The 26,027-nt window shown below is 43.2% G+C and overlaps 8 protein-coding genes across 8 annotated transcripts; 5 read left to right on the top strand and 3 right to left on the bottom strand.

Annotated features, from left to right (window-relative positions):
* Positions 1-73: 73 nt before the first annotated feature.
* Positions 74-1,788, bottom strand: AK88_03273 (uncharacterized protein; the record flags this gene model as incomplete). Its single annotated transcript, XM_012480894.1, has 3 exons — positions 74-1,173; positions 1,322-1,402; positions 1,716-1,788. 3 exons carry the CDS (start codon positions 1,786-1,788, stop codon positions 74-76), a joined length of 1,254 nt encoding a protein of 417 aa, XP_012336317.1.
* A 1,965-nt stretch (positions 1,789-3,753) lies between these two features.
* Positions 3,754-8,841, top strand: AK88_03272 (uncharacterized protein; the record flags this gene model as incomplete). Its single annotated transcript, XM_012480893.1, has 1 exon — positions 3,754-8,841. The coding sequence occupies one exon, from the start codon at positions 3,754-3,756 to the stop codon at positions 8,839-8,841; it is 5,088 nt and encodes a 1,695-aa protein (XP_012336316.1).
* A 678-nt stretch (positions 8,842-9,519) lies between these two features.
* On the bottom strand, positions 9,520-9,846 carry AK88_03271 (uncharacterized protein; the record flags this gene model as incomplete). Its single annotated transcript, XM_012480892.1, has 1 exon — positions 9,520-9,846. The coding sequence occupies one exon, from the start codon at positions 9,844-9,846 to the stop codon at positions 9,520-9,522; it is 327 nt and encodes a 108-aa protein (XP_012336315.1).
* Positions 9,847-11,203: 1,357 nt separating this feature from the next.
* AK88_03270 (uncharacterized protein) lies at positions 11,204-13,648 on the bottom strand (the record flags this gene model as incomplete). Its single annotated transcript, XM_012480891.1, has 1 exon — positions 11,204-13,648. One exon carries the CDS (start codon positions 13,646-13,648, stop codon positions 11,204-11,206), a length of 2,445 nt encoding a protein of 814 aa, XP_012336314.1.
* A 924-nt stretch (positions 13,649-14,572) lies between these two features.
* Positions 14,573-15,185, top strand: AK88_03269 (uncharacterized protein; the record flags this gene model as incomplete). Its single annotated transcript, XM_012480890.1, has 2 exons — positions 14,573-14,998; positions 15,129-15,185. The coding sequence occupies 2 exons, from the start codon at positions 14,573-14,575 to the stop codon at positions 15,183-15,185; spliced, it is 483 nt and encodes a 160-aa protein (XP_012336313.1).
* A 1,783-nt stretch (positions 15,186-16,968) lies between these two features.
* AK88_03268 (uncharacterized protein) lies at positions 16,969-20,598 on the top strand (the record flags this gene model as incomplete). The annotated part of the gene is made up of 1 exon (XM_012480889.1): positions 16,969-20,598. The coding sequence occupies one exon, from the start codon at positions 16,969-16,971 to the stop codon at positions 20,596-20,598; it is 3,630 nt and encodes a 1,209-aa protein (XP_012336312.1).
* Positions 20,599-21,918: 1,320 nt separating this feature from the next.
* Positions 21,919-23,263, top strand: AK88_03267 (uncharacterized protein; the record flags this gene model as incomplete). The annotated part of the gene is made up of 4 exons (XM_012480888.1): positions 21,919-22,039; positions 22,176-22,274; positions 22,421-22,575; positions 22,763-23,263. 4 exons carry the CDS (start codon positions 21,919-21,921, stop codon positions 23,261-23,263), a joined length of 876 nt encoding a protein of 291 aa, XP_012336311.1.
* A 991-nt stretch (positions 23,264-24,254) lies between these two features.
* On the top strand, positions 24,255-25,056 carry AK88_03266 (uncharacterized protein; the record flags this gene model as incomplete). Its single annotated transcript, XM_012480887.1, has 3 exons — positions 24,255-24,382; positions 24,607-24,757; positions 24,865-25,056. The coding sequence occupies 3 exons, from the start codon at positions 24,255-24,257 to the stop codon at positions 25,054-25,056; spliced, it is 471 nt and encodes a 156-aa protein (XP_012336310.1).
* Positions 25,057-26,027: the final 971 nt, after the last annotated feature.

Raw genomic sequence — 26,027 nt, 5'->3', positions numbered from 1 at the left:
AGGGATAACTTAAGGTACACCAAATTATGTTGCATGAACAGTGTAGACGAAAAAAAAAAAAAAAAAAAAAAAATCACAATTTTATAATTTTAATTTTTTTCATTTTTTTCAAACTCTTCTTCTGCTTCTTTTCCTCATACTTCCTCTGCTGCTCGGCAGACATCTTTTCCACTTTCTCCTTTTCCTCTTGCAATTTTTGGGCTTTTCTCCTTTCCTGCAATTCTTTCAGTTGCTGTTTTTTTTTCAAGTCTTCCTTTTCCACAATGCTTCGAAGCTTCTTCACGTGGTCCCTGACCTTTTCTGATAACTCGAGGCAGTAGCAAGCGTCGATCATGTAGATTGAAAAATTTACCAGCGTCCGTAAGTCTTCCACATTTTTAGGGATAGCAAAATTCAGGAAGCAGAATTTATGTTTCCCTCCTTTATTACTACGTTGCTCCTTCTGGTCATTTGAGTTCTTCTCCCCCTTATCCTCTTCCTTCTCCCCATCTACCCTGTCCTCCGAGTCAAACAAAGCAATGTCGGTGATACACACGTAGTTTATGTACCTATCATAGGTATTCAAAAAGTTTAATATTTTTCCACTTAACACCAGATCCATGATTTCATTGGAGTCCCCCTTGATTTCATAACTTTGTTTCAAATCCTTTTTGGTTAATAATTTTGTATACTTATTCAAATTAGGGAAACGACAATCGATGTACTTTTTGTGATGCTTTTTATATATGCACAGAACTCCCTTGTCCAGTTTTTCAAAGTGAATAGCTATACTCATGCTGTCCCTTTCTTTTATAAAATGATTCAAAATAAAATACCTCCACAAACATTGTCTTTTGCATAAGTTTAAATTAACAAAATAATAATTACAGTTCTTTCTACCTGTACAATAAAACTCAAATTTGTCATATGACTTTTCAAATAAAAAAGATTTTTCATTTCCCAGCTTTGAAAAATTTTGAATAAAGATATCCTTGCATGACCTCAGCCAGTAGAGGGCGATTGTTCTGTTTGTCTTTCGGCCCACCACCCCATTCACAATGATCACAATTAAAAGGCAAAAAAAAATCCCTATTTTGAAGTAAAACAGGTTTTCGTTGTCACCTGCCCAGGACAGCATCAACTGCCGCGGGTCGCTCTCAGGGTCTGTCTCTGTCTCTACCTCTGTCTCGGCGCCTAAGGGGAGAAAAGCGGCATATAACACAGTGGGTCACAAGCGTATGCAAAATGTACGTGTCAAGCGAGAAGGGGTCTACCAAGGCAAACGTAATAGACCCTGCGCACTGCGTATGGAGCAACTCGCTCTATCTCTCACTGTGTATACCTGCAGCACTTTTCATCTGGTCCTCCTCTCCACGGTGGACTTTTTCCGACTCGTCCACAATTACTATATCGTCCACTTTGTCTACAGGGGGGTAGGGTAAAAAAAAAAAAGGAAAAATTTATAAGCAGCATCACGAAAAACGGTGAAGCGGCTTTGTCTCAGAGAGGAAACCATGCATATGGAGGCGAACGAGGTAACTCTTAAGGATAAATTCGATCGCAGGGAAGGGGTATCAACATGGAATCTTCCTCCCTGTAACAACCCCTCCACGCAAGGAAATTTACAAATGGAACTCTCTACGTATGGAGAGACAGACGGGCTACGACACACGCACTACGACCCACGTGCGTATAAACTCGTGTGGGGGGGCCTCCTCTTCCCTGGGGACACGTACCATTGTATGAAAGGGTCAGATAAAACGAAAGGTAAAAAACGAGGAACAAAATGACTGTTGTAAATTTGCGCATTTGTATAATTCGGTTTCGAAGGAATTACAAATGATAAAAAAAGGGGGGGAGGGGCTGAGTACACTTCCAATTCGCTTTTCTGCCAGAGTTTGGATTTTCTGTTTTTGTCAACTGGTACAAAAACATGAATGCCTCGTTTCCTTTAATGAGATCTTCTCCCCACTCCTTCGCTCTTCCGCGACACAATGCAATGTGAACAGAAGCCAAGTGATACGATATATATAACAACGCTGTTTGTTGCTTCTTCTTTTTTTTAATTTCCGTTTCGCCTAAAATGGGGGATCCCTATTTTGCTTGGCTAACTTTTTACAAGCTTTGCTCGGTTTGGATTCTTTCCCAGCGCTGATGTATTTTTTTACATCCAAAATTTTTCTTTTTTTCTATAACCATTTAGTGGTATTTTTCCTCATAAATGGTTAATTTTTTTTTTTTTTTTTTTTCTGGGGTGGTGGGAAGGCGTAAGGCTAAATTAACCAAACGGGTTTGTCACGACTTGTATACCATTGCAGCTTTTTTTTTTTTTTTTTTTTTTTCCGGGTTAATTCTCTGCACGCACGAGTAACCGCGAAAAAGGGGGCTGCATGCTGAGCATAACCCAAATGTCCTCTGTGTCCCTCATTTTATTATTTTATTTATATTTTTTTTCCTTTTTTTTCCTTTTTTTTTTTTTTTTTTGTGCATTTGTTACATGTATGCAACTGAGGGGGGGAGGATATAGGTGCATGTTCCTTTTCAATTGTGTGCTCGTTTTGCCCCCTGCCCGGCTAAAGAATATATATAGGTGTCCGCTCAGCGTTTAGCCTACACTGTAAAATAATCCCAGCATGAGGAGCGTGCAGCTTCGTTTATTTGCACACTACACTTTGCGACTTGGAAGTTGGCCCAGTGGATGTGTCTCGGGCGACGTTGCACAGACAGACGCGCCCCATATACCGCGTGTGCTGGAAGCGTTTGTGCATTTCTAGTGAGAAATTTCCCCTCAACACATTTTATTTTCCCGTTCTGTTTGTGGCATTTTTTGCGTCACGTGTGCGCGCCATTAATTTAACCATCGCTCACCCCATTTTTTACTCCATCTTTTTACCCAACTATTCGCCCCATTATTCATTCCCCGTGTCCTACCCGCGCGACGGTGTGCAAACGTACATGCGTACATATGCATACACAACTATACGCATGCTTAACGCAAGTGCGTTCACCTGTGCACACGAGGACGTCATAACCTCTGCGACGCGTCACGCTTTTGTGTGTGCATACCGGCAACTTCAATTGTAGAGGCACCTCTAACGCTATTCTTTTTGACCTTTATTATTTTTTTTTTTTTTTACGCCGCTGCAGGACGCCCCGCTTTGTTACGTTTGTTGCGCAGCAGTTAAGCACACAATTTTGACTGCTCCCCGTTTGAGAATTCCCCACGTGAGCACACCCCTGCTGCCCCCCCCACACTTGTGATACACGCCAATTTTGTGCCTCATCCTTGGATGTAGTCTGCACCCTGTTGTGTTCGCTTCTCACAGTATGTGACGGGGGCGGAGGAGACAAGGAGCGCTCCGTCGCGTGCAGCGTGGGGGAACCTGGTCACCTTAGCTCCCCGCCACGCCACCTCTGAACCGCTTAACCGTTCCACCATTTGAACATCTTTTAAACTTTTTTTTTTTACGCCCAAGTGAGAAGACCTGTCCCCATCAGCGCACCGTTCGACGTGTCTCCCCTGTGATTCACCAGTACATGGTACCTGCTACGTCATGTTGAGTCTCCGCACCCGATTCTCTTCTACCGTTGTGCATCATCAGTATTGAGGAGTAAAACAAAAAAAAGAGGGGGGGGGAGAAAGGGTCATGCACTCGTTTTATGTATAAGAAGCACACCCATTTGTAACTACGCACGAGTGGAACTACGCACAATTTGAAGAACACCCCGTTGGATGAGTGGCCCACCTGAGAACGCTCCCCCACCGAGGAAACCATGTTGCACACGCAGGTTATGAACCTCCTGGAGTGGGTGTCCACGAAAATTAAGGGGGCCAGCAACGAAAACAGAATATACCTCATCTCTAACTTTGAAGTTAAAAAGGAAAACCATGAGATGTACATAAAGAAAGCTCAAGAGAAGCTGAAGGAAGAAGACCTCAACATAGACCTAATATATGGAAAAAAACACAGAAATGAAATAAGAACAGCAAAATATAAGGTGTATAGCTTCCTGCCTCTAATCGTATTTTTTCAATTCTTACGTTTGGGTAATTTATATTTTCTGTCCATCTCCATGCTACAACTAATCCCTGAAATTACAGACTCCAAGGGAATGCCCACCTACCTCATCCCACTTGTCTTCATAATCGTTGTGGCTATGATCAAAGAATTTTTTGAAGACCTACAAAGGCATAAATCGGACAATGAAGAAAACAGTAAGAAGACCATGGTTTTTCATGAAGGCATTTTGAAGGAAAAAAAATGGGCAGATGTAAAGGATGGAGATGTTGTTAAAATATTTTCTTATGAATATTTTCCTGCTGATTTAATTATTCTGAATTCATCAAACAAAAAAGGAATTGTAAATATCGAGACGAAGAATGTAGATGGAGAATCTAACGTGAAACAAAAGTATTGTCTTCCTCATGTAGTAAAATACTTCCAGGATGATAATCATGCTGGGTACTGCCAAGCAGAATTAATAAGTGAAAGTCCTAACGATAACATTTTTGAGTACAAGGGACACATGCTCTTTCCTCCTCTTCAATACAAAAAGGACGGAGGGCAAGTTGTACATTTTTATGATGCAGATAGGGGTGGCACCATTTCTGCGGAGGACCAAGCCTGGGGCACAAAAGGGGAAAAAAACACAACGAAAAAAAATAATAACACTTATTATGATCATAGCGGTGAAGAGAATAGGGAAGGAGTCACCCCTCGATCTAATGACAAAGAGGGATGTGACCAAATCGATGCTGCTCCCCCCTGCACAGAACCCACGGTGGTCCAGGTCACCATCGACAATGTAGTTCTCAGGGGAACGTCCCTTGTAAACACCAAGTGGATCTATGGACTTGTTATAAACACAGGAAATAGAACCAAGTTGATGAAAAATGCTTCCACCAAGTCAAGGCAAAAATGGTCTAGATTAGAATTCGTGTATGGGAACCACGTCATCGTCCTCATCATATGTCAAGTGTTAATTTCCTTCATCGTTGCTATAGCTGGTGTTTTGTGGATGAGGAGAAAGGGCTACAACTTATGGTACTTAAATTTAGGTCATCAGGCAGATAGCCTCAAAACATTTTTTATAACCATTGGATCTATGATTCTTCTCTTTGGGTCCTTCATACCAGTGGACCTACTTTTGATTTGGGAGGTCGTTCGACTTTTACAAGGTTACCTAATAAATTGGGACAACGATATGTACAGCGCTAAGAGTGGAAGACACGCCTTAAGCAAAGCTGGTCAGCTACTTGAAGAAATGGGAAATGTCACCCACATTTATTCAGACAAGACTGGGACACTCACGCAGAACATTATGCAATTGCAGAATATTGGTTTGGGAAATAAGGGCATTTATGGGTTTTACGATTTTAGTAACATTAAGGAGAATATCATGAGGAGGCGCAGGGAGGGCAGTGATGACTTCTCGGACCCATTTGCCCCGGGCAGCGCAAGAAGTAGGGGCAGTGCAGGCAGCAAGATAAGCGCGGTAAGCGGTGGGGACGAAATGCCCACCAGGGACAGTGCCAACCCAAACATCAGCTCCGAGGACGGCAGCAGGGAGTCCTGCGAACTGCCCCCCCTCACGTGGTCCAAGACCTCCGTCAACCCACACAAGGAGAAAAAGAGCCTCATGCACAGGAATAGCCTCACCACTGAGCAGGCGGCCACAGATGTATACACAGAGGATGACTTCGAAAGGGGCGAAAACGATTTTGTTTTCTTCAACAGAATTCTCTTCGTCAACAAAATATACAGCATCAGAAATGACGTCCAGGACCAGGTGCACTTCCTCCTACTCGTCTTCAGTCTCTGCCACAGCGCGATGATAAGAAATGTAGACATTGATGAGATGGACGAGGGAGGGGCAGCGACGAACGAGACAGTTGAAGGGGGTGCGGTTTCGGCAGGGGTACCCCCCGTCGCTTCTACCGCCGCTGCAGCAGCAGTCGCTTCCCGTGCGTCATCCAGTGAAGGCAACCCGGAGAAGACCAAGATATTCGACCGAGAAACCATGATCAACTACACGTATCTCACACAGCCACAGCCGCAGTACGACGCCAGCTCACCGGACGAGTTGGCCCTGATAAGTACGGCCCTCTACCTGGGATGCGAATTCGTGAATAGACCTAACCTAACGACCATCGAAATTGAGTTGACGTCCACCTTCGCCCAGAGGTTCATCCTGGGGGAAAAGGCGTACAACGATTTTCTGCAGAAGAAGGGTTACTATGAAGACAATTTTGATGCGTGCTTCCCGGAGGTGAACTCGCCCAGGGAGAGAAGGAGAGAGTCAAGGATAAATGATGCTGCTGAGAAGGGGTGCGACGAACGGGGGAGTGCTAACCAGGAGAGTCGCGAAGAGGAGGTTGCCGGAGCCCCCTTCCTCATGTCCATCCCGATGAGGAATATCTTCTCGCAGAACAGAACCAACCCGAAGGAGGTGACCAAAAGCGAAGGGAAAAAAAGTAACAAGCGGGTGGTTATCCCTATACTGGCCTACGAAATACTTGACGTCTTCGCATTTGATAATGTGAGAAAGCGCATGTCCCTAATTGTAAAAAATGAAAAGAAGGAAATCTACATGCTGGTCAAAGGAGCAGACACCAGTGTGTTGAAGCTAGCAGCAAAAAATCAGGAGCATATCGTAGACCACGTGATGTACCAGCTCAATGCATTTGCTACATCTGGGTTAAGAACCCTCGTATTGGGATATAAACATTTGACGGAGGAAGAATTTACGAAAATGTATCAGGATCATGTGGAGGCGAGAAAAAGGTCAGAGATGAGTAAAGACCATGAAGGATGTTTAGGAAAGTTCTACGATGAAGCAGAAGATAATTTAATTATTATTGGCTGCACAGGGATTGACGACAAGTTGCAGGACGACGTTCCACAGGTGATACAGGATCTGCGAGACGCTGGAATGACCATATGTGTTCTTACAGGAGATAAATTAGAAACGGCCATAAACATTGGACATTCAATTAACATATTAAATAAAGAAACATACAACGCAGTGTTCACAGAAACAGACCCGAATGTTTTGTTAGAACAAATGATTATTCATGAAAAAAACACCAACGCAGCAAATTTGCTAAATGTAGACCATGGAACAAAATGGTGGAATAGCGTCAACTGGGAAAATTTAAATTTAGATCTACGATCAGAAACGATTTTGAATTTCATGAAAACTAATTTTTATGGATCCATCAACAAGAGCATCATATCATCTTCTAACATGTACAATTTGAAAAATGATAATTCTTTACCAGAACTAGCTAAGCAGGAAAAAATATTCAACTCTTTCCTTGAGTCCAGTGAATCATTTGCTAACAATTGTAATGATGTGGAAAAGAGCAAAGCTAAAGACAAGGTCCACTACTCACAGTTTTCTATAACCATCACTGGAGAAGCATTAGACGAAATTATGAAAAGCAAAATTTTAAAAATAAAATTTTACACTTTAGCTAGAAGTGCATCTACACTCATTGCTTGTAGAGTGACACCAAAGCAAAAGTCCCTTTTGGTGAAGGAAAATTCTGCCTTCAATCCAAGGGGAACCTCTTTAGCCATTGGAGATGGGGCAAATGATGTGGGCATGATTCTAATGGCTAATGTTGGGGTTGGCATAGCTGGCAAGGAAGGGTTACAAGCAGCCAGGTCATCAGATTTTACCATAAGTGAATTTAAGTACTTAAAAAAATTACTCTTCGTCCATGGAAGGGAATCTCTAAGGAGGAATTCCTTTTTAGTGTACTTTTGTATTTTTCGAAATGTGAGTTTTTGTCTCTGTTCGATGGTTTTGAATTTCTGGACAGGGTACAGTGCCATAGATGCGTGGAACCCATGGACCAAGCAAATCATTAACATCGCTTTTACGTCCCTCCCTGTTATCTTTTTTGTTGCTCTAGATAAGCAACTCCCTCATCGTATCCTCTTGAAAAATCCCCTCCTATACGAGACCTCTCCGTCCACATTATGGCCTCTTTACTCGAACAGAAAAATCGAATTCTACACAAACAAAATAAAAAGGGTTTACAAAAACGTTTTCCATTTTTGCCTGATCCCTTTTAGATTCATTCCCTTCTTTCAAAAGTCCACAAACAAAATGAAGTCCTGGATTGGAAAACGATCAAAACCAGAGAAGTACAGATCCTATGGTACTCATTACCTTTTCGTTTATTTACTTTTTGCCATTTGGCTAGCTACAGTAGAAACTATCATTATGCTACACTTTGCCACTGGTCAGGTAGACTCAGTAATTAAGGACCACCACAATGTAGATATCGACTTCCATACCTTTTCACAAATTCTTTACACCCACCACGTCATAGCAGTCAATGCAGTCGTTGTACTTTTAACCAACACATGGTTCGTCATTTCTCACATTGTCCTGTGGATTGAAATTATTGCAACTTTCTTTTTTTGGTTCATCGTAAGTAATACGAAACTCTTTTTAGATATTATAGGGGCTGATGAATTACATGGCACATTTGAAAAGGCACACTCTTCAGGAAATTTTTACCTTTCGATCCTCGTCTCCCTGTACGCTTCTCTCTTACCTTTGATTCTACTTATGACGTACCAGTTCATGAAGAAACCTACCATGGAGCAAATTGTCCTGGAGCAACTCAAGCTGGGTAAGTTTGAAGGTCTCCGGAAGTATGAAGTTAAGAAACTCGCCTACATTGACAGCAAGAACAGTTCTCATGTCTTTTCGCACAAGGGCTTCGCCTTCGCCGTCGAGGCCAAGGAAGCCTTTTGGGGCCTCGTGCAGAAGGCCATTTACAAAATTAAAATTCCCCTCGCCAAGGACGAGGCGGGCTCGGCCAAACTGAGGCGCAAAAATTGAGCTCGCCCGCGGGCCACGTGTATGCCGTGTGTATGTCACGTGTATGCCACATATATACCGTGTGCACGTATGCTGCGTATGTGCATGCATGCCACTTTGGAACCATAGCTGCGGACAGAGAAATGGAGCCACTCCATGTGCGACATCAAATGCGACATTGTCAATAGTTTTTTTTATTCCCTTTTGGGGGGCGCGCCGAATCATCGTTGGTACGGCCCTGCACGATGAATCTACGCTCCTTTTTTTTTGTTTGTTCAACCATTTCGCGGCGCTGCGTAAGCATGCACCCACGTCCATAAGTCCACGCGTGTGCGTGTCCGGTTTTGTTTCAGTGTGTGTTACGCTAGCCGCATTAGCAGTTCCACCCCTCGGGTTGTTTAACTTTTACATTTTTTTTTAATTAGAAATGTAGGAAAATTTTTTTTATTTTTTTAACGCACGCTAGGGTGTACAGAAAAAAGAAGCAAGCGCAAGGCGCACGTTTCGGGAAAAGAGGGTAACAATGTACATAAGTGTGCATATTCATTCGCACAACAACACATGTGCGTGCTAACATATATGAGCAGGTTGTGCCGGGCCAGATGCGCCCCTGGACACACGGCGGCTAATTTTAAGAATGTGTCATGTGTAGATGCGCGGGACGAACGTAAACAAACGCAGCGGAACTGGAAATTCACTTCAGTTCGTTGCCTTTTGGAATTCCCAAGGCGTGTTATCCAGGGGACAAACTTGTCTGGCCTTAATCCACCTCGATATGCAGTGAAGGTGAAAGGCATGATTGCACACACCCCACGCTATCGTGCAACTGTCCTTGTCCATTTTCTTGTCCTTATCGTTTCCATCATTTTCGTTTAACTTTGCTTGACATTCGATGCATAAGTCCATAATGTGGTTTCTGCAAATGGCACAATTATCTACACTGATGTCCCAAGACCATGCCGCCACACCTGACCATTTGTGAATTTTAAAAATATCATTGTCTTCTTTCTCTTCGTTCTTGGCCATGCTGCCTGATTTCTTCGTTCGTGCAGCAGGTGTGCGCAGCAGAGGGAAGTTGTGTATAGAAGGGTGTTAACCATGTAAGCAGCGTTCGCACAGTATGCAGCATACTCAGCATGCTCTGCGTACTCAGCGGTGAGTGCTTACGGGTTAAGGGGAAAAAAAAACGTGTCGGAAACGGGCCTATGGGCTCGCTTGAAAATCATGTAAGATAGGGGGCAGGGGATCTTTGCCGAGGTGTGCTTATGCAACAGGGCGATGGTGTAATGTGTAAGCATGAAGTGTTACTCCTTAACAGTGGGCAAGGGGGGGGGAGAGTAAAAATATGTGGCGCGTTTTCCTTCTGCAAAAATTACGCATTTGGTATTTTTACGAAAGGAACACGTTTATGCCCCCCAGCTTACAAGCACAGGAATGAAAAATGTACAACTTGTTGATCCATCTTTCTTTATATTTTCTTTTGCTATGCTTAACATTTTGGAAACGCTACTTCATTTTTGGTGTGTTTTTTTTTTTTTTTTTTTTTGCTACTCTACCCTTGCAGCAGCGTGTGCGTTATTATAAAGGGTCAAATTCCGTAGAGAAAGCCGCCTGACAAGAAATATGCCTACTTCTACCAAGGCGGGAGCGTGTGTGATTTTCGTCACTATCAGGAGAAGCACACCTTGTTTGTGAAAATTGGCCGACTGACCGCTTACGTCAAAGTATGCACCTACAAAACGACCGCCACACATTTCTGCGTATGGGCGAATGCACACAACTTCAATGGAGAGAGCTACACAATGTGATTTTGCCAATCGGGGGCAAGCATGACTGTTATGTGCCCCCACCAAAGGATGATGAAGTGTAAATAAAAAAGAACTGGTCAAGTCGATACCGCTAGAACTTGAACCTCACCCTCACCCTCAACTTCCCACGCAACTCTTAGACGTGCTGAACATTTTTCAACTAGCCAAATGGAGTACTGGAAATGCGAGTTATTAAAAAAAAAAAAAAAAAAAAAAAAAAGAGAGAATGACAACACATGTGAGCGAAATGTGCCGTATCAACTGAGTAAGCCTGAATGACTCAAATGGGGAAATGCAATTCCGTGGCGGCCCTACCACCCTCGGTCATTTTTAAGCTTCACCAACAACATGGGTTTGCAAAAATGGTATATTGCGCAACTTTTCAAAATTAGAAAAAGGTATGATCTGTTCAGGCAAAAATGAAGAAAAAAAAAAATAAATAAACAAAACGATGGATTAAAAAAAAACCATGTGCTACCAAAAAAACGCAACAAAACAGACAGGGTGGAGCTGCCGACAAGACGGAGCACAACCGTAATGGGTATAGCCCCCTCCGCAAGGCGAATCACGCCAAGTCACATCTCCACCTCGGCAGCTATGCTAATGTGATCACTGGGGTTTATGGGAGACAACACTCCCTTATACTTCTCGAAGTTTTCCTTGTCGATACCCTTCAGTACCCGTCTGACCTTAAGCCCCGGTGACAAAAAGATGTAATCCAAAACGTCAATAAAGTTATTGTTCCAGTTGGTGTAAGCAATGTCCCCTTTTTTATATGCGGAATATAAGGGCAGGAATTTTTTCCTGTCCAAATGGGGGCCAATAATTTTTTCATTATTATGCTCATTTTTTGACAAGTCAAATAATGTTGGGTATTTATTCAAATCGTCATATTCCTTTTTAAACAATTTGGAGTTTATCCAAAGGTCCGAATTTGAATCAATGTCCTTTCCTTCGAGGAAGGAAAAAACTTCTGACTCGAAATTTGTATTGAAATCTCCATTTAGCACTACATACACCGTTTCCCCCAATTTCTGTTCATACAGTTTTTTGAGCATTTCCAAAATGTGCAGTAGGCTATACGACTGTAATGCTCTAATATGGCTAGCCAAACTGTGGAAATAAAAATGTGTGTTTGCCACGAGAAATATATTTTTGCTGCTCCTATGTGTGTAAATACCAATCTGAAAAACGGTTTTAATTTCTTTGATGATTTCTTCAATGTCATTGCCCAAGTTGATAAAGGCATCGTACACGTCCTTCAACTCTGGAAGTTTCACCACTTGGTTAAATTCATAATTTTTATATTCAATTAGGGCAAATTTTTTCTTATTAACAAATAAGGAACAGCCGTCATTTCCATGGCTGTTCTTTGGCTTGTACGAGGAATAAAACTCGTCATTCAGGTACACAGAGAAGAGGTTGGAATGCAGATGTTCGCTCACCTCTTGCAGGCAAATAATATCATAATTGTAACTGATATCATGAATTAGCAAATGTGATCTGTAATTCGTTTTCAAATAACGAGGGTCTATATTTTTAAACATATATTCCACGGCGTACTTCGTGTTCGTATATATAGGTGCAAGAATGTTGTACGACAAAATGCGTAGTACATTATCGCTGCAGGGTCCATCTGTCTTTAGCACCTTCTCAAAATGGAGGTACCTTTCTCCTTTCCTTTTTAGTTCCTCCTCAAATTCGTTCGATAGCACTTCTATTTCATTCGTCACGTAGAAGAAGAAGGGCTTCTCTTTATTATATATAACAAGCTGAAGTCTTTTGTTTGTGTCTTCCTTCCTCGGCTTGTAAAACAAATCGCGTGATTGGACCACTTCCTTATCGTGCGCATATGTCCAGTAGTGTACATACGAATGTAGGTCTTCCACGGGTGCATTCACGGGTATTATGGCGTGCCCGCTATACACATCCATGGATATATAAATTTGCTTCAGATCGTACAACCCTTTGAATACTTCTATTTTGTGCTCATTAATGAGGACGTAACTTAGTTTGTCCACCACATTAATCAGCAGCGAGTTGTCCTCCACCAGGTTATTCTCCTTGTCCAAAAACTGGATGTCATTTGGGGGGTCCTCCTCCTTTTTTATTGTGGAGTCATCCCCCGTGGGCTGTTCCACACTTTTGTTGTAGTTCATACTTGGCCGCTTCTTTCTTTTTCTGTTGGACTTTTTCATATTTAAAATTAGCCTATTTATTAACGACTTTACTGTCTCGTCTTTTTTCCTTAACAATTTGAATTCCCTAAAATGGAAATACAGCTCTATGCTATATTCGTCATTTTCTGTTTCGTTTATTTTCAGGTAGCTGCAATTTTTCCTTATCTCTTCCAGTTGATCAACGGTGAAAGGTTTTCTGCTTTGGCCACCTTGGCTGTTTTCTTCGTGCACATCGCCGTTCTGTTTTCCTTGGATCGACATGTCTGGCGATTTATTTACATTGGACGATATATCCGAGAGTGCATCGGTCTGCGCCTTTGGCTTACTTTCGTTTATTACCGCAGAATCGCGCGCGGGCGCACTGCCCCCCACGGCGCACATTTTGAGAAGCAGGATGTGCTTTCTGCTGCGCGACTCGTGCTCAAAGAAGGTGCTGTCAATGGGGGCTCTACCAACGGGGCCAGTACCAACCGTGTTGTGGACCTCTCCCCAGCTGGACTTCCCTAGCACCTTCCCCGAGTCTCCCGAAAGGACGCTTCCGTGTCCCCCCTTCGTCTGGAGGTGACGAAAAAACAACCTCGATCTGTTTGGAACGCCGTGAAAAGGCTTCGACAACAGGAACAGGACGGGGAATTTCCTGTTCCCTGCACATGCAGTGATTTGTCCTTTCACGGGATACCCGCTTCTGTCACTCTGTTGTATTTTTGTTAGCCGCGCATGCGGAACATATTTTACGATTGGCACATTGCAAGAAAAGCATGCCGCCACGCCTTTTCTGCAGAGCAAATGAAAAGATATGGTCAATGCTGCTAGGCACATAAGTAAATTATGCCTTCTCATCTATAAAGGATTGCTCAACAATGGTTTTTTTTTATATTTTTTAATTAGTAGGCTTTCTTCATTTTTTTTGTGGTTTGCTTGTCCCCATTACGTATTTAGCTGCGCGTATGTACGTATAATACCCCGCGTTGTGTGCTTATAGAAAGCGAGGCAGGCATTTCATTTACGTCCATTTCTTCAAAGAAGGGAGTTATGCCTTTTCACTATTATAGGAAGAGGAAAACCTGCAATATTCTCAGCTGAACTGCCTTGAAAAAATATAAATGCCCCCCATGTTGTGGACCTTTTATTTTTTATTGTATTTCAACCCTGTAGGGGCTGCAAAAGGCAATTGCCATTGCTGCATTATTATTTTTTTTATTTTTTTCCCGCCTTTTTTTGGAAAGCTAATTTGTTAAACAACAAATTATGAACAGATTCTCAAAAAAAAAAAAAAAAAAAAAAAAAAAGTTCATATGTTCAGGTAATTTTTTACCCAACTAGCCATTTAAGGGAAAAAAGCATATGCACAAAATTGAAGTGGCGCAATTGATGAAGGAAAGGACAACAAAAATCGGATGGAAACAGGGAACAAGCGTGAAGGAAATTGCAGCCCGTAATGGAGCATGTAATGGAGTACATAGCAACATTCCGCGTGTGACGGTAAGGAACCAATGAAGAGATTGATGAAATAACATTGCCAGCAAGCCCAATAAATGCTGTCGTCGTACATATAAAAACTGAGCGTAACAGTAACTCGAAGGCGAGGGGTACATTTGGCAAGGAAGAAATGTAAATATAAAAAAGAGGAAGCGGTACTCGTTGGAAGATTTGAAAGTGGGAATGCGTTCCATTTTAGCACCCTCTATATAACGCTGCAAAGCGCAACAGCAACGGCTATATTACCAAGGTTACCCCCCCGTTAGCTACCACGACCGGAGCATCATGTCAACGTTTGCTAGACGGAGGATAATTCAAGATTTAAACAAAATCAACAAGGATCAGAACAAAAGCTTTGAGGCCGCCCCATTCGCAGACAACATCATGTGTTGCCATGCAATCATTAGGGGCCCAGAAGATACCATATGGGAATGTGGCATTTTGCATTTAATCATTAATTTTTCAGAAGAGTACCCTGTAAGTCCTCCCAAAGTAAAATTCCTGTCAAAATTATTTCACCCAAATATATACACCGATGGTAATATTTGCCTGGACATTTTGCAAAATCAGTGGAGTCCTATTTACGATATAACATCGTTGCTGACGTCTATTCAGTCTTTGCTGAATGACCCGAACACGTCTTCCCCCGCGAATCCCGAGGCAGCTCGGATTTTCATTAACAACAGGAACATGTACAATAAGAGAGTCTTGGTAAGGCGAACCGTTACATGATAGTGCAACAGAGCATACGTATTCGCCACCGTTTTTTCCCCCTCCCTTATGCCACTGCAACTGCATGTGAATTACATTTTTTTTTTTTTTTTTTTTTTCTTCCCTGAAGATGTGTGTGGAGGATAGCTGGGAAATACCCAAATTTAACATGAACAGCTTTAGTTAGGAAAGAGACATCGAAGAGGCAGCTATGGGACGCAGGGTAGGATCATATTATTTGAGGATAAGAAGGTGAACAGGGCATGTTCCCACTAAGTTACTCTGCGAAGCAGTTTGCCACTGGAAGAATACCAAAATGGAAGGGCGTCGAAGATGGTCTTCCCAAGGAGAGGACCCTTCTTATCATACAAAATTTAAAATGAACAAGTGAAGGGTGTGTATCCCCCACACAAGCACCTCCTTTTGTGGGGACACATGAATTGCACGAGTTTTCTTCTGAGTGCCGAGTTAATTCTCCAGTCAATGTCTCAATGTTCCCACCGAATATACATCCTTTTATGGTGACCAAAAAGTTCTTCCCATTTGTCATACAGTACGTTTGGATTCCCTGAATAACAAGATGGAGCAAAAAAAAAAAAAAAAAAACAAAAGTAAAAACGAAAGAAGAAAGAGGCCAAAAGGGATAAATGCCGAATAGGAAAAACTAAACGTGATGTCCTCCACATCTTCCGTTCACTTGACACGCTTTCACTTTTTGCGAGGGTGATAATTGTGCCCTTTGAGTGACCCCGCTGCGTCAGTTTTTGTGTGTATAGTAGAAGAGGGGGAAAAAAAAAAAAAAAAAAAGTATCTACACCCGTGCATACATTCCTGCTTGTGCACATATCATGTACACTCCTCAAATGACGGGAAAAATATAAACCAAAAGGAGGGGAAAGAACAAGGCACCACGAACGAAGTAATGGGAAAGACTTGTCTAGCATAAGGGGTGTGGACCTATCGCATACAGTGCGTTGAATTATATGTGCAAAAGGTTAAGAAAAAAAAAAAAAAAAAAAAAACATCAAATTTGGCAGATTTAATGAGGGCGTCCATTTTGGTAAATTTGACCAATGCGTCCCGCGTTAACCAATTTAGCTATCCTTTTTTCTTTTTTTTTTTCGTAAACTTTAACACATAAAACATTTCCTTTTTACGCGTTTATTTTTGAAGTTATTTTCGCTGTTCATTTGCCTATCCCGCGCGAGGGCTCCGTGCGCATAGGTGTACATGGGAGTGTATTCCCCAGCCGATATCCACTCCGCGCCGCTATAGTAGCTTTATCGTCCCGTCGCCAAAGTAGTTTATCGCCCCCCATGTCCATACGCCTTTCTATTCATGTGCCGACCGGCTGTATGGGCGGGGGTTACTAAGGGGGGACACAAAGTAGTGCAGTTTACGGAGCGCAGGAAAATGTATACACAGGTGTACGTCTAAGGGGAAAATGCCCCAGTATATCTCTACCTATATATATTTTTTCTACCTTTATAATGTGCCACATGTAGGCTCATTTCTCCCCAAGGCAGCAAAGAGCACGACCTCCCAATTACGCAGACACCTGTCTGCTCACATCCGTTGGCACAAAAGAATTTTATTGCTTCGAATAATGGTTATTAAAAAAAGGTGTACTGAGTTACTTTTTCCCGGTTACCCATTTGAAGACATACAGGGGGTTACAACCATCTTGGAGGAGACCCCCCGTTGGAATTAATTCCACGGGTCTACTCAGCACGTCCCACCTATCCCTAAATGTGTTCATCTGTCCACGTGTGCGACGCATGAGTTGTATACGTGGAACCGACTCTGTGGAGATAAGCAGCGACCACTCTTTTCCTCTCGAGGGAATATAATCCCCTCACCCTATCCCTGACCACACACATGTGTGTGCAAATTCTCTAGCCAAAAAGGGGCTTATAAAATAAACGCTTTTGTATTACGAAAGGGGTTGGGGGGGGGAAAATAAAAATACAATGAGTGGAGAGCTCACCAATATAATTACGAAGAGCCGCGATGGAGAGGGCGGTAAAAGTTTGGAAGAAATTTATGTGAATTATAAAAAGTTGAAACAGCTGAACGGGTTGAGCGCGGCTAACGTGGCGAACGAAGCAAACAAGACTAACGCTGCTCCCCCCGCGAACCAGGACATCGTCAGGGGGCACACAATCTTCTTTGAAGCGCAGAGTGAAGCGGGCGAAAACGAAAAGGAACAAAACGGGGCCGCCGTCCTGCACAACGATAAGGAGGAAACCAATTTAAAAAAAAAAAAAACAGGCAGCGAAGAAAGCCGCGCGGAGGTGGCGAATGGGCAAATTGTCAATTGGACCCCCGCTTCCTGTGTGATCAACAATGACGCAAGGGAAAATAAAAAAATAAATGTGTTAACCATTTCACCTGAATTTCACGACGTGAAAAGGAACTACAGATTTACACACAGGAATAATTTGCACCTGAAAAAGTCTCTAAACGATGAGCCTGCGCTAGGCGATGGCAACAAGGCCTTCCTAAAAAGCAGCCATAATCTGACCAGCGTTCCGCTGCTGACCGGGTTTGGCGCCATTCGCACTGCTCGGGGCGAGGAAAGGGCAGGCGGCAAAAAAAAGTTCAGCCCCAATAGTCAGGCAAACAGCATAATCAGCCATAATGACCGAACCCTAAAAATATTTTGCAACGCAAGGGAAGACGGCGCCAAGAGTAGTAACCCCGCGGGTGGAAATCGAAGCCGCGGCCGACCGCAGGCGGGCGGTGGCGGCGCCCACTTGAACGGGAGCGGCGCGCGACCGGCAGCGGCCATCCCCAGTGAGAAGAAGCGGGCGCCCAAGAGGAAGGCCGCAACGAGTGCAACCAGCGTGATTGGATCAACCAGCTCAATCAGCGCTGCCAGGCTAGAAGTCAAGACGAAAAACGGGACCATGGAAACTAAAAGTAAAAACAGACTCTCAGTGACGAAGAGCCAAGCTAACAAAAACGTAATGGACCACATCAGTGAGTGCCCCATAACGTCCAAAAATATCTACGACAGCATTTACATCCCGCAGATTAACATAAAAAACATTTTCAGTGCGAATTCTAGTGGCGGGGGCGCAGCGACGTGCACTTATAATACCACCTCCTGTGCAGACCCTGCGTATAGCAGCAACGGAGAGGGAAGTGCGTTGAAACGGGAAGACAGTTCTAATCTAATAAACACTCTAAATGCGTACTCAAACGTAAAAGTTGCAGTGAGAATAAAACCCATTTCAGAATCAGAAGAAAATATCGTGTCCATATTTAATAAAAATTATGTCTTAATAGAAAAGGAAAACCAAAAAGAGTGTTACCTACTGTCACAAAAAAAAAAACAAGCAACTTACGTATTTGACGTCGTGTTCGATGTGAATGCAACACAAGAAAATGTCTTCCTGCACACCGCGAAGCCGTTAATCCCTCACGTGTTTAAAGGAGTTAATGGAACCGTTTTTGCATATGGGGCCACGGGTTCAGGAAAAACTTACACTATGCTAGATGACAAGAACCAGAACGGGATCGTACAGTTGTCCCTCCTCGAATTATTCACCATCATTAAAGAAAAGAAGTATGAAAAGGTAAAAGTGCTTATGAGTTTTTTAGAAGTATATAATGAAACAATTAGGGACTTACTGGGGAAAGAAATGAACAAACCATTGGAGGTGCAGGAAGATGCAGCTGAAGTACGTGTAAGTAATTTATGCGAAGTGCATGTGGAAACGTATGAACAAGCAATGATGCTGATCCATGAAGGAGTGAAGAACAGAAAAATGTCTCCCACCAGAGCCAATAAAGTTTCCAGTAGGTCTCATGCAATTCTACAAATATATATTCATAACGAAATTATGGACAGCAATATGAATGCCATAAATTATAAGGCCAAATTATGCTTCGTCGATTTAGCCGGTTCTGAAAGAGCTAGTGCTACGTCTAATAAAGGGGAAAGATTCAAAGAAGGCTCCTACATTAACCAGTCCCTCCTTGCCCTAGCCAACTGTATCAACTCCCTAGCGTCTAATAAAAACATCCCAAAGGTCAGAGTCAAATATAGGGATAGCAAATTAACACACCTTCTAAAAAATTCACTGGAGGGAAACTGCCTTGTCGTGATGATTGCCAACATCAACCCTTCGAGGAAATCTTTTCAGGAATCCAATAATACCCTCAAGTATGCTTTTCGAGCAAGGAACATCAAACTGTGTGCAACGATTCAAACGAATGACAATAAAGAAAGTGACGTGGAAAAAATTTTAAAAAGAAATGATCTCCTGCAGAAGGAATACGATCTCTTACTTCACAAGTACAATAGACTCAAGGATTGCTTCGCCAATTTGAAAGTCCTTTTTCAGCTCTACAAAAATGTACACCATTGTTACGAGCGAAAGGAAAACGCATTGGGGAAAGTGTCTGTCCTTGGACTGAAACAAAATATTTCTGTGTATGAACAACTCATTAAAATTAAGTCGGAGGAAATTAAACACAAGTTTGATTCCCTCCCATCGGGAGATGACCAGGATGATGTCTCGTTGCTAAACATTTACGACTCTGTTGTGGACAAAGACTTGGATCATTTTATTCGCTCCAATTCTTCTGCGTTGACTGGGGTGGAAACTCGGGGAAATGACCACGCGGGGGACTTACCCCCCCGGTTGAACAGACAGGCAGACATGAGTGTTCAGGGGGGGGAGCCGAACGGCCTTCCACTCGGGGCAACTGATGGGCTAGAGGGGGGGGCGGATTGCGTAAATGGGGTGCAACATGGAGGGGGTAATATCGCAGCACAATTTCCCACATCAGACGTACCAATCACAACCAGCAGGGTGATTACATCCGATACACCCACCGTGATGGTCGCAGAAAAAGGCGCCACCCACGCTGATGATTCTAACCAAGGAGAATTGGTGGAGCGGAAGAACCCAAGCAAAAAGCAACAGTTACAAACCTTCCAGGACAACCTCACCGATATGCAAAACAGCATTTTGATGGACACAATTAGTAAAAAAATGGAGACTTCCTCCCACGCCCCCATAATAAAAACGGACGTAACGCAGTTATTCCTCCACAGTGGCATTAATACAAATCCCCGTCTCGTCCTAAATGAGCAGGTGGGAAAAAATATCCTCACCAAGCTCGAACCACATGGGATCCTAAATTACAAGCAAATTTTAAATAACAATAATAGGGGGCATCATAGAGACACCACGCAGGAATATTCCAAAGACGCCTCAAATGCGACAACAGGAGGAGGAAGCCTTTTTAACAACCCTAATGTGGTGGAAAATAATCCAGTCCATGTGGCGGACGATTTTGCAGAGCATCATGTAGAAAACTTTTACGACGCCAATGCGATGGACAGTGCAGGGGCAAATATCATTGCTAATCCTATGGAGGTAGCTAGCACAAGCGATGTAATAAAATTGGGGAAAGCGAAACGTCAGCCACTGGTAGGCAGGCTAATGTACAACAATGAGGCGATTAGGAGCAGCAAGAGGAAACTCGCGCTCGCGGACGAGGAAAATATAAAGCATGAACACCACGAAGAAAACTCTTCATCAGTCAAAAAAAAAAAACTTAAAAATGAGAGGAAAGTCAGGTAGCTGTGTGACCGCTCCATACTTCGCTCTGCATGGGGACTGTCTCTGCGAGCTCCGAGTGGCGAACCCTCCCTTACACAACTCACTTCGTCTTTTTTGAAATGGGTTCATCCCTACACAAAGTGGAAAAATTATACCCTTTTGATCACCCCATGGTGATACAACTTTGGCCGTGGCATGTCCCAATCGGAGAACACCCCCCTCTGGGTCCATCTCCCCAAAACGTCGGAGACGCAGATCGGGCAGAGAAGTATATATGACTAGCCTTATGGTGTCCCCAGCATTATTGTCAGATAAAGTGAAGAACAAAACTGCAGGACAGATATTTGCCCGCGTTAGCTCTCCCTTCGCCTATCACGCTGCCCTAATTGAAGTGGGGATGCTTCCTCAATTTTATTTATCACGTGACTAGTGCTATTGCGACTGCTGCTACCCCCCCCTCATATAATGTTTACGTTTTGGCGCGTGTGTTTGTTCTCCATCGCGCGGGGACAACTCCCCTTCAACAGATTTGTGTTAATAATGTTTACACGAGTGTGATACCCACATAAAATACATACCTACTTATTTTTGGCACTTCAAATTCTCCCTCCCCCTTCCTGCGCAGCGGGGCCTCGCCGACTTGTACACGTATATATGCAAGGTTTAGCAGCGCATCTACATTCTCTTTTTTTTTTTTTTATGTACATTTAGAGGACTAATTTACGCTGCTCTGCAACCCCGTTTTATCATTTTTAAGTGAACCCAGCTAAACTAGCCTTTTTTTTTTTTTTTTTTCTCCCCATTTTGAATGCAACAAAAAAATTCGCTTAATTGCAGGGAAAAGGCGACAGAGTGATGCGCCATATGGGTATCACATTTTTGCGATTTGCAATAACAGGTGAATAAGAGCCATATACTATTTTTAAAAAAATATATTTTTTTTCGGTGAAAACATTTTGATGGGAACATCCCCCCAGAGTAGTGTGTTCCCAATGAGCATGGCGCGTACACGTTCATGCTTGTATGAAGCTCGTCTGTCTCAAATGCCACTTTAATATGTTTTTATTTTCTTCAACCACTGAAGAAGCTTCATTTTGAAGGTACCCACAATCCTCACATACCTGTTTCTTCTTTCCCCGTTCATCTGTACCATTAACAAAAAAATGACACACATGTTAGAGTGTCCATGAACAAATCTTCAACTGTGATGGAACACCGCTGGGCAAATGCTAACGGATTAGCGCTGTCACAGCTGTGAGATACGCTTGTCCCACTTAGCGGGGGTAGCAACATAGAGGAACAAACGGAGAAGCAGCAAAGACCAAGAAAGGCTACGCAAAAATGGGTATATTTGATAAAATCCGGAGCGTCGAGAAATTGAATGAAGCGGAGCTGAAGAACATTGGAAATGATCAAACTTCGTGGCACGACCAGTATAAGGACTCCAGTTACATCTACATAGGTAGGTGATCCGCTGGGCGGTAGCAACAGCGGGGCCGCTATAGTGATGAGAGAGGCCTTCTCGTCACTTCACCGCTGCGTACGTCGGAGCGCAACTATACATATGCTGGACCGCAAATTCCCCTCCCCCTGAGCAGGCAACCTGGACAGCAGACTAACCGAAGGAGACATCGTTATCGTATTTTCGCAATTTGGCGAACCGATAGATGTGAACCTGGTGCGCGACAAGGAGACAGGTAATTTGACCACACTGCAAAAAAAGGTGGTTGCGAGGATTGTCCACTATAATATCTGCAGGTGTGATAACAGTATCACCATTTGGTGAAGCACTTTTGCTGTGTGTTCCTTCATCTCCCCTGTGTGCGCCCTCCCCCTCCCGCAGGAAAGTCCAAGGGGTATTGCTTCCTATCGTACGAGGACCAGCGCAGCACAGTGCTGGCGGTGGATAATTTTAACGGATACAAGCTGCTGGACAGGCCTCTAGTGGTTGACCACATTTTAAATTACAGGCTCCCCCAGAAATATGCCAACGACGATGTAACGCTGCACGCATTTACATGTGCATATATTTGCACGTGTGTACATGTGTACGCATATGTAGATAGAAGCTTATGTGTAGTGCCATGCCTTCGACGTCCTGCTAGCTCCATGCACACCTCATCTATTCGCATCCCTCCAATTTTTTTTTTTTCTTTTTTTTCTCTCTCCGTCAACCCCCCTGCAGGGAGAAAACGAATACAAGCCAACCGGTGCCGAGGGACAAGGAATCGGCGTGTACAACGTTGTCGAGAGCGAAATAAATTTGACCAAAGCGTTCGATAAAATTCGGAATAAACAGAGTGAGGAAAAACGGAAGAAACTGATGGATGAAGATGAATTGTGGGCCCTGAACTTTGAAAAATCGTTAAACAAAAGGGATGGCAAAGGAGAAAAGGAGAGTGAAGATCGGCGGTCCACTTCGTCCCACAACGTTGCAGAGAAAAGAAAGAGACGTCATGGAGAGAGATCCGTGTCGCCAAAAAGGTACAAACACAGGGATAGAAAACATGACGATGATATGACCCACAGACGTGACAAGCATAAGTCTCACCGCAAAAAAGGGGAAAAATCTCGCAAACGTGAGCGGCGTCCACGTAATAGTGATAGCAGTGGAAGTAGCAGCAGGCGTAGCAGCAGACGTAGCAGCAGCCGCGATGATAGGAAAAAGGGAAAAAGACGACATTAAGCACAGAAGAAAAGACATCGCGCAGCGGTGGGATTAACAAAGGTTTGCGCAAAAAGAAGAACGATATGGTGTGTTCTCGTTGGGGAGGGGTAATCGGAATAAATGTGCGAACAGGAGGAAGCAACAACACACCTCTACACGCACATGGACAAGTGTTTTGTTCGCTCGAACGGTAAATCCCCCCGCATGTATGACCATTCCCTCGTGTGGCAGTCCCAGAAGTGAGCATATGTATATGTGCCCTTGATTACATTTGTTGTATTTATGTGTGTGCAACGCTTCTTTTTAATTACCTGACCTGTTCATAAAATTTTGACGCTTTTTTGTATGCATTTTTTTTTTTTTTTTTTTTTTGTGTACGGCTAGCTGATTAATCCTAACCCTTCTTCGATTGGATTAATAACGGTTTACCCCGTTTTAAAACAAATTTAAATTTAAAAAGGTGTTTAGTTACTTGGAAGGAAAAATCAATCCGTCCCTGGCTCAAAACAACAAAATGGGAAAAAAAAAAAAAAATATTGCCGGTCACGCATGTGTAGGAGGTGGGTCGTTCCATTCGAATAAACCACCAAACGTATAGATAAACATGTAAGAATGCGGACAAGTGCGGTGGATGTATTTCCTTATGCACATATATGATTAGAGCATATGCTTATGCGCGAAATGTGCCCTACGTGAGAATAATACTTCAGCTGCATCAGGCACATGAAAATAATGTTACGAATAAAAGAAGCATTTCCCCCTGTCCTCTATCATTACGCCCATAGCACTTTCCCCTTTTGCGCCACGCGACTTCACCCTAACCGAAAGAAGCCGCGCTACCTGCGTAAAACCAATTTTATCTCTAGCTTAACAAAATCTTCGCATCGGAAAAAAAAACAAAACCGCCTGGTCATAATAGGCAAATTGGGAGAAACACGAACATAAGAAACCGAACAGGTTTACAAAAAAAAAAGAAGAGAAAAACAACAGAAAAAGTGAACAAAACAAAATGGCGAACACATACGACGAGTTGTACGTACCCCTCAGCTACTACATTCTACATAACGAAGGCAGTCCAGCGGGCATGACTAGCCAGCAGTTGGGAAAAAAGCCTGGCAAGAAACCAGTCATCAACAAGTAAGGCGAAAATGGGCACACCGGAAATAAACCGGCGGAAGTGGACAGGCACACCTATGGGTGACAGCATGGCAATTGGCCTCTATTGCAAGCTCCGCATTGTTACGCGATGCCCATGCGCAGCTTGATTATTTCTCCCCCGCCCCATTCCCCAATGTGTACAACATATATGTATATATTGCGTGTGCCCCTAGTCATACCGCCGCTCCTCCCCAATTCGGCAGGTCCTCTCTCATTATCGACATAAAGCCATACGGAGAAGAAACCAACCTGGACGAAGTGTTAAAACTAGTGAAGAATGTTGAAATGGATGGGCTCACATGGGGAAAGGCGCACAAAAAGGTGCCCTTTGCATTTGGCCTCTTCAAGCTACAGGTAATATGCGCTATAAACAGGTGCACTAGCTATATGAACATTGTCGCGTTTGCTATGACATCCACAGGGTTGTCACCACATTATAATCACCCCCCCCCTCCCGGCAGGTTTCCTGTGTCATCGTGGACGACTTGATAAACACAGACGAACTGATCGAGATGATTGAGAATGTGGGGTTAAGTGAGCAGGACGTTAAGAAGAAAAAGGAGCTTCAAGAATTGATGGAGAGCGAACAGTTGGATGAAGAGGTTGAAGGGCTGGTTCAGTCCGCCGAGATTATTTCCTTTAACAAGTTGTGACCTATTTTACAGCCCGTCTCTGCGCGAGTGGGCATAGGCCCGGAGCACAAGTCTATCCAACGGAGGGCACACACGGAAGCACATATGTACATACATAAGCGAAGCATTTGCCCACCTCCGTACAAGGAAAGCCGCCTGAGAAAAGCATCTCGGTGAATTATGTTCCCATGCCTTTTTTCACAACAGTGGGTCCAAATGGAAGAGGGAAATTTACATGCTCAGGGAGTCGCGGGAGTTTTTACAACCCCCATGCGCGGTACACATAGTGTATACTTTTGGTGTGCTTAGAAAAAAAGGAGTATAATTTGCGCCAAAGTGACGCCTTCCATTTTCAACTACCCAACACGAGATGCATCCGCGCGAGGCACACTGACAAGAGGTTTACACAGCCAGATTTGAAGTGCCCACCCTAAACACAACCATTTGGAAGCAGCACGTAGTCGTACATAAAAATAAGGAACATAAACAAAAGGCGCGTAAAAAAAGAAACAATTTTCACGTAAGTTGATCCTATGGCTGTGAATGGAAATAAAAGGTATACACTACATTTGGGCAGTCCCTTTTGGTTCGTCCGCGCGACCGTTCCTTTTTTTTTTTTTTTTTTTTTTTTCAATTTGCATGTAAAACGTGAACCCACCAAAATTGTGCGGAGCAGAAAAAGTGAAAAAAAAAAAAAAAAAAGAAAAAGGAAACAACTGAGCAACAGTGGCGTGGTGGAAAAGTCGGTAAAATTATTAATATAAAATATCGTTGTGACAAGAAAATTAACAGTGGTAGTGAGTCGTAGGCGTAGCATAGGGATTCTGTGGGGAATTTAATAGGCGAAAAAGCACCTTTCCCAGAACGCCGCAGTTTCTGTATTTACCCGCCCGCGTTTTTTCCTGCATTTGCGCCTCTTTCCGTTTATACCAGTTTTTTCTCCGGGGTTTCTCTCTCTTTTTTTTTTTTTTTTTTTTTTTTTTTTTTTTTTT

This window comes from Plasmodium fragile, assembly GCF_000956335.1.
Source record: "Plasmodium fragile strain nilgiri unplaced genomic scaffold supercont1.36, whole genome shotgun sequence".
Classification (NCBI taxonomy): Eukaryota; Apicomplexa; class Aconoidasida; order Haemosporida; family Plasmodiidae; genus Plasmodium; species Plasmodium fragile.
The sequence above is the reverse complement of the archived record's forward strand: the minus strand, read 5'-3'. Positions and strand labels throughout refer to the sequence as shown.